At 68.5% G+C, this 6,147-nt stretch overlaps 1 protein-coding gene across 3 annotated transcripts; it reads right to left on the bottom strand.

Annotated features, from left to right (window-relative positions):
* Positions 1 to 1,297: 1,297 nt before the first annotated feature.
* Positions 1,298 to 6,141, bottom strand: FN3K (fructosamine 3 kinase). 3 transcript variants are annotated; one of them, XM_012734766.1, is made up of 6 exons: positions 6,081 to 6,141; positions 4,945 to 5,096; positions 4,387 to 4,478; positions 4,022 to 4,095; positions 2,143 to 2,265; positions 1,298 to 1,729 (listed from the first exon to the last, which is right to left on the bottom strand). In XM_012734766.1, the coding sequence occupies exons 2-6, from the start codon at positions 5,085 to 5,087 to the stop codon at positions 1,391 to 1,393; spliced, it is 771 nt and encodes a 256-aa protein (XP_012590220.1). In that variant the 5' UTR covers positions 5,088 to 5,096; positions 6,081 to 6,141; the 3' UTR covers positions 1,298 to 1,390. The 3 variants fall into 3 exon arrangements, with proteins under 3 accessions (XP_012590220.1, XP_012590221.1, XP_012590219.1); XM_012734767.1 differs by lacking the exon at positions 6,081 to 6,141 and adding an exon at positions 5,351 to 5,987; XM_012734765.1 differs by lacking the exon at positions 6,081 to 6,141 and having other exon boundaries at positions 4,945 to 5,987.
* Between the last annotated feature and the right edge of the window lie 6 nt (positions 6,142 to 6,147).

A 6,147-nucleotide genomic window follows, 5' to 3' on the forward strand; every position in this document is an offset into this window, starting at 1 on the left:
TCCGAGGAAGGAGCCGGGGAGACGCGCTGAGGAGCCGGTGAGGCGCGCTGAGGAGCCGGTGAGGCGCGCTGAGGAGCCGGTGAGGCGTGCCCTTGGAGGCGGCAACCGCGCTGGCCCCGCCCCGCAACCTCCGGCCCCGGCCCCGCCCACTACGGATCGCGCCGGCCACCAAAAGAGCCCGCGCAGAGGGCGCCCCGCGGAGCGGAACCCTAAGGGTGCTGACCGCGCTGCGGAAGAGAACCAAGCGGGCCGAGGCCGCGGCGGGATGGAGCTGGGAGGAGCCCAGGGCCTGAACGGCGGGACTTGGGGCAGGGTCGAGTCGGGCGGAGCGAGTCTGGAGAAGGCCTGAGGGGGGCTGTTGGAGGACTGGGCGGGGGTGGGGTCTGCGCCCGGACAGGGGCCTGAAGCGGGAGCCGGGTCCATTGGGGTGGGACCAGGGCTGAGCCTCCAGCGGGGCGGGCCTGGGGTGGGCGGGGCCTGTTGCTGGGAGGAGCCTCGTGGCGGGGCGGGGTTGTGTGGGCGGGGCCTGCTGCTGGGCGGAGCCGCGGGCGGGGCGAGGCCTGAGGGCGGAGTCGAGTCCGGGGGACTCGCGGGGCTGCACGGCGAAGGTCGGGACTCTGGCCCGCGCCCCCGGGGCCTCCCGCGTGCTCGCTCGCGGGCCCCTGCCGGCCCTGCCCCTCCGGCTCTCGGCCCCTCCCTGCGCAGACCCGGGTAAGGGTGCGTCGGTGGTTTCCTCAGGAAGCCTCCACAGGCTCGGTGGCCCGGGCTGGCGTCACCCCGGTTCTGGCCGCCTCTGGACCCGCGACGACCAGCTCTGGGAGGGGAAACGTGCCCGCGCTACTGTCACAGAGTAACTGGCCGTTCTGCGGGAACAAGCCCGCCGGGCCTGCTGTCTCTGAACACGCACCAGTGGCTGGGGGCGCCACCCATCTGGGGGCGCTGTGCTGGCCATAGCGTCTCTCAGGGCCCCAAAACCTGCACCAGCCTGGCCGGACGCCCAGCAAGGGCCCAGCGAGGGCACAGCACTGCAGGCGGGAATGGGCCAAGGGCAGGCTGTGCTGGCTGCTGCCCACTGCCTGGGCCTGCCGTCCAGCAAGGGTGGGCTCAGAGCCCCTCCGGTCAGCTCAAGGGGTGGGCCGTCGTGGTCCCCAGCTCTGCCTGAGCTACAGAGGTCCAGAGGTGGGGGACTTCTGCCTAGGTGAAGCCCAGATCTGTGTTAAACACCCCACTGCACCACCCCTCCGGAGCCTCGGCACCCGAGGCCTCTGGGCCCACTGCACAGAGGGCAGAGACAGGCGAGAGAGGCCGAGAGCCAGCCCTGAAGCTCTGGCCAGGCTTTATTATCCCGTATGGCTGCCCAGGTCACCTGGGCACTGCCCTGGGCCCTCGGCTACTTTAGAAGCTTCCTCATGGTGGCCAGGGACGGGCCCCGGTACGCAGGCCCAAAGTGGTTCCAGTGGTTCAGGTAGTTGAAGAGCTGGTACAGCAGCAGCCGCTGGTCAAAGCCCGGGGCCTTGGGGATCTTCCGGTGGTAGGCGGTGAAGAAGGGGCGGGGAAAACCCCCGAACATCAGGGCAATCGCCAGTTCGAACTCAGCGTGGCCGTAGAAGGAAGCCGGGTCATAGACAACAGGCCCCACGTCGTCCTCGGCCACGTTTCCAGACCAGAGGTCCCCGTGGAGCAGGGCGGGGACGATGTCGAGGCCACAGAACAGCTGGGGGACCTGCAGCTGGAGGTGGCGGGGCACGAGGCGCCAGCCCTCAGCGCCGGAAGGCAGCCCCGGGTGCCCCTGCTGCTGCAGGTGGTGGGCCGGGGCCCCACTTGGTGCAGGGGCCCAGGCGCCCTCCCCCCAGGGTGCTGGGAGCCCGTGGCCGGCAGAGCCACACAGCCCAGTGGCCTTGTGCAGGCGGCCTCTTGCCTGCCAGTCTCGCGCTGGCACTCGCCTGTGCCTCCCAGGCCCCTCGCCCCTCGCCCTGAAGGGGAGCACCTGGCCGGCCCGGGGAGCCCTGCCTGCGAAGCGGCCTCTGCGCCCCGCCCCACCGGCTCAAAGATGCATCGGGCGGGAAGGTAAGAGTGGACGCACAGTTACCGCGGACACAGCGACAGTGCGGCCACGCTCCTGCCCCCGGCCGCCATGCCCACCTGCAGCTGCGCCCAGAGCTCTCGCGCCTCCCGGTCGCCGTACTCCTTCTCAATGAGGTCAAGCTGCGCCTGTAGCCGGTGCCGGGTGAAGAAGGTGGCCCAGTCGTCCTGCCACTCGTTCACCTGGCCAGTGAGGAAGAAGAGCCCGATGCAGCCAGCCGGCGCCTCAGCCGGTCAACGGCGGGGGCGGCAGCACACACACTCAACCCGCCGAGGCACGATCAGGGCGAACTCGATTCCCAGCTTAAGCGACCGCAGAGGGCGGGAGAGGTGCACAGAACGCAGGTTTCAAAGCTGCTCCTCGCCCCCCGCAGTCCAGAGAAGATGGGGCGCAACACTCACATCAGCCACTCAGGTCTCCAGCAAAGAGCGCGGCGAGGGCCGCGGGATGGCGCCGGGCTGATGAGGACACAGCTCTGGACGGTCAGCCCGATGGCCAGCAACCGAGCATGTGGGCAGAGCCCACACCCGCTGTCAGGAGCCAGCTCCCAGGGTGCTGCTCGACGCCCACACAGGACACACTGAGTGTGGTGGGAGGCCGGCTCTGCTGGGGGACTCAGGCGAGTGGCCAGACCCCGCAAGCCCGCCGACCGTGGCTCCCCCGGCGCCGCTTATCCTGGCCCGCGATAATGCATCGGGTCGGCTCTGGCAGAGACGCGGAGGGGCACTGGGCGAAGCTCCCCGGGGGGGAGCGTCGAGGGCGCACACATCCCAGGGCGGCTGATCCTCGTGTGGGGCCTGGCCGCTGCCCCTCCACGGTGGGGGACCTTCTCCCGACAGCCTGCAGCTTACTCCGCCAGGCCCGCGCAGGCCAGGGTCAGTCTTGCTCGGAGTGGCCAGGCCATAAAAGACACGGCTTGTGGGCACAGCGGTCAGACTCAGCACTAGGAAGCCGTTGCCTGCCACTGCAGCTTGAGTCCATCCCTGGCCAGGAAGTGACTCACAGGGCAGGGCAGCAGACCCCTCCTGTCTCCCCGCTGGCCCCTCAGCAGTGCGTCTCAGTGGACCTGCCTGTCTCTGGAGAGTCCCCTCGCCCTCACACCTCTGGCCTGCACCCCAGCTGTACTGTGCTTAAATAAATAAATAAATCTTTAAAAGTAACAAAGGGGGTTGGGCCCCAGACAGTGGGCAGTCCGGGCTGGCAATTCCCAGTCCCTGACCTGGCCACCGCTGGGCCCCACAAACAGCCCCATCTATCACACAGTCCTGAGCTGGTCCGTGTTGACCAGGGCAGAGCTCAGCGCACGCAGAGAGCACTAAACCCCGTGGGCTGAGAGCCCCCAGGCAGCCTCTCAGCCTTCCCTGGGCGCCCCACCTGGGGCTCCCTGGTGTCGTCGGCAGAAATGAGTGAGGCGCTGGCCCCCTCTGGCAGCTGCATCTGACCGGTTGGCTCGCTGACCCTGGAGTCTGAAGGGACACCCAGGCCCGCCCGCGTCCCTCATAGACCAGCCCCATCAGGCCCCCTCAACCACTGGGTGTGCACACTCCGCTCCCCAGATCTGGGAACCACGACAGCCACCGTGGGAGGCCAGCGGAACAAGCCAGGGCAGCCCGGGCAGGACCACCGTGTCCTGGGCCAGCTCCTCACCAGGACGGGCAGGAACCGTGGGAGTGAGGGCTGCCCTGGCTGGGACCCCGGAATCGCCTCTGGCTTCATGCAGATCTCGCCCCCGGTGACCACCAACTGGGAAAACGCCAACTCCAGACACCAAGGCCCTTTTACAAGTGCCCAGAGCCGGAAGTGTCACCAGCACTAAGCCTCGATCCCGAGGTGGGGTGGCGGACCTGGCGTGACCCCTGGCCGCCCTCCGCAGCCTTTGCACACCAGGTGGGCCGGGCTAGTGCGGGCTACCGGCTAAGCAGGGATGCCCGCGCTCACCTGCGGGATGAAGCCGCAGCAGGTCCCGGTGTGGAAGCCAAACTTGGTCACGTGCTGGGGCTCGGCTGGCTGGCCTGCGGATAGAGAAGGCTGGTCATCTGCGAGGCCTGGGCTGCACTGCCCCACACCCCTCCCTCGGGCCACGCCCGCCCCCGACCACACCCACCGTCCATCCCACAGTAGAAGGAAAAGGGTACTAGCAAGTCAGGAGCTTATCAGCAGTCAGAATTCATATGGGCAATCTCGCCCGCACATGCCGTGTAAGGGGCAGGGTGCAAGTCACCCTATCTCTGGAGCATCCCCAGCAACAGTCCAGGCCGCCCTGCAGCGGGCACGGTTCCAGGGTGGACACAGCCTGGACGCACCCACGGCGCTCGCCGTCTCCTTCAGCTTCTCCCCCAGCCTCTGGTTGTAAAGGTGCAAATCGGCCACCTGGTCTCCGAGGACAGACGCCTGGCTGTGGGCAGAGAGACCGGCCAGCGGGATGAGCGCCAGCCGCGGGGGTGGCGCTCTGAGGCGCGGTCAGCGCCTGCCAGCCCCGCTGAGTGGTGGGAAGCGGCGCGGCGCCACGGAGGGACAGACAGCTCCGCGAATGCCAGCGCGCAGCCCAGGCGCGGAGAGAGGTCATCTCCGCCACGCGCCAGCCCGGCCGCGTGTCCCTGTGCCTGCGTTTGTGCTTTCTGTCTTTCAGGGACTGCACAAGTTTTGGTAATCAGGTGAGGTCGTAGCCAGAGCTCTCCGCCCTGGCTGGCTGCGGGGGACGCGGACCCGGCACGCCCCACTCCCAGGCCCGCGCCGGCAGGACGCACCCCGCCAGGCCAGATGGGCCCCAGGAATGGCGGGGTTCGGGCAGCCCGAGGCGCGCTCCCCTCTTGCTCTGCCTGTCCTCCCCGCAGCCGTCCAGTCCCTCCCTCTGACCCCACCTGCTCAGACTGCGCATCTTCAGGTGCTCCATCACAAAGGCAGCCCCCCCACCGGGCAAGTCGATCAGCTTGAGGGGCCTCGGCGCCCGCACCCGGCCGGTGCTCCGGAGGGCCTCCAGGCTCGCCATCTCCCCCTCGAACATCTGCCGGGCCTGCGTCCAGGACATTTCTCTGAGTTCCAGCCGTAGAGGCCTCTGTGGACAGGCCTCGGCCAGGGAGAGGAGGCTGGTGCAGCCCAGATGGTCAGACCCAGGGGCAAGGCCGGTGGGGGGTGCTGGGAGCAGGCGCCCCTGCAGCAAGCACAGACAGTGGCAGCAGGGAGGCATGCGGAGCAGTTCCGAGGGACTGGGGTACTGAGGGTGCCATGGAGATGCTGGGGAGTACAGTGCGACACCGTGAATGCCACCTGGTGCCAGAGGCATGTGGCAACTCCTGGGGACACGGGCTGCAGTCACGTGGGGTGCTTCAGAATGCCCTGCTGTGCAGGCACCCCTCAGAGTGCAGGCTGCTGACGGTCAGCCTGGGTCCCCCTCCAAGTGACCCACACACCTGGCAAAGGAGCAGAGCCGGTCTGCCGGGTGGTAAGCTGGGGGGGGGGAGCCGGGCATAGGCCCCGGGGGCAGCCATGGCTGCGCTGGAGCCAGGGGCTCCCCATCTCTCAAGCTCCCCCTTAGACTCCCGGAGACCCCAGAGAGGCACCCCCTTTCTGCCCCCAGGCAGGACCACAGAGCTCCTGGTGGCTCCATGTGGGGGTGCACCCAGACCAGGGTATCCTCTGCGCCTGCTCTCAGGATCTGGGGTGCCCCTGGGCTGCACAGAAATGATTCCCCCTCCATCTGTGAAGCCTTTTTGCTTGAGCATTTCTCACGAGTTAATATCCAACAGGCCATGGAAGCCACATCTGCCAGCCTGGCCCTGGGGGTCCCAACCAGCAACCCCCACCCCGGCGCAGGGGAGACAAGGAGCCTGGGGCCAGCATCCCCAGCTGCGGGAGAGTGACACGTCAAAGCCAAAACTGCATCCAGCAAACGAAGGAAATGAACGCGGCCCCCCCCCCCTGCTGAGAAGGCCCGAAGGCGCCCCAGGACGGCTGGTGGCCACCGCCCAGGCAGGGTCCCGCCGCCCGCCCGCCGCACCTGCGCCCTGCGGTTGACCTTGACGAACACCGGGCCGGCGTCCGTGTCGTAGGCGCGCCCCTCGCTG

This window comes from Condylura cristata, unplaced genomic scaffold, assembly GCF_000260355.1.
Source record: "Condylura cristata isolate star-nosed mole 26May11 unplaced genomic scaffold, ConCri1.0 scaffold00068, whole genome shotgun sequence".
NCBI lineage: Eukaryota > Metazoa > Chordata > Mammalia > Eulipotyphla > Talpidae > Condylura > Condylura cristata.

What these genes read in the sequence shown, in the direction of transcription:
- FN3K (XM_012734765.1), bottom strand. Translation starts at nt 5,366, where the DNA reads ATGCCTCTGGCACCAGGTGGCATTCACGGTGTCGCACTGTACTCCCCA. An exon ending in AAGATGCGCAGTCTGAGCAG is followed by an intron (nt 4,479 to 4,944) that starts GTGGGGTCAGAG and finishes CTCTGCCCACAG; the next exon opens with CCAGGCGTCTGTCCTCGGAG. An exon ending in GCTGCGGCTTCATCCCGCAG is followed by an intron (nt 2,266 to 4,021) that starts GTGAGCGCGGGC and finishes CTCACTGGCCAG; the next exon opens with GTGAACGAGTGGCAGGACGA.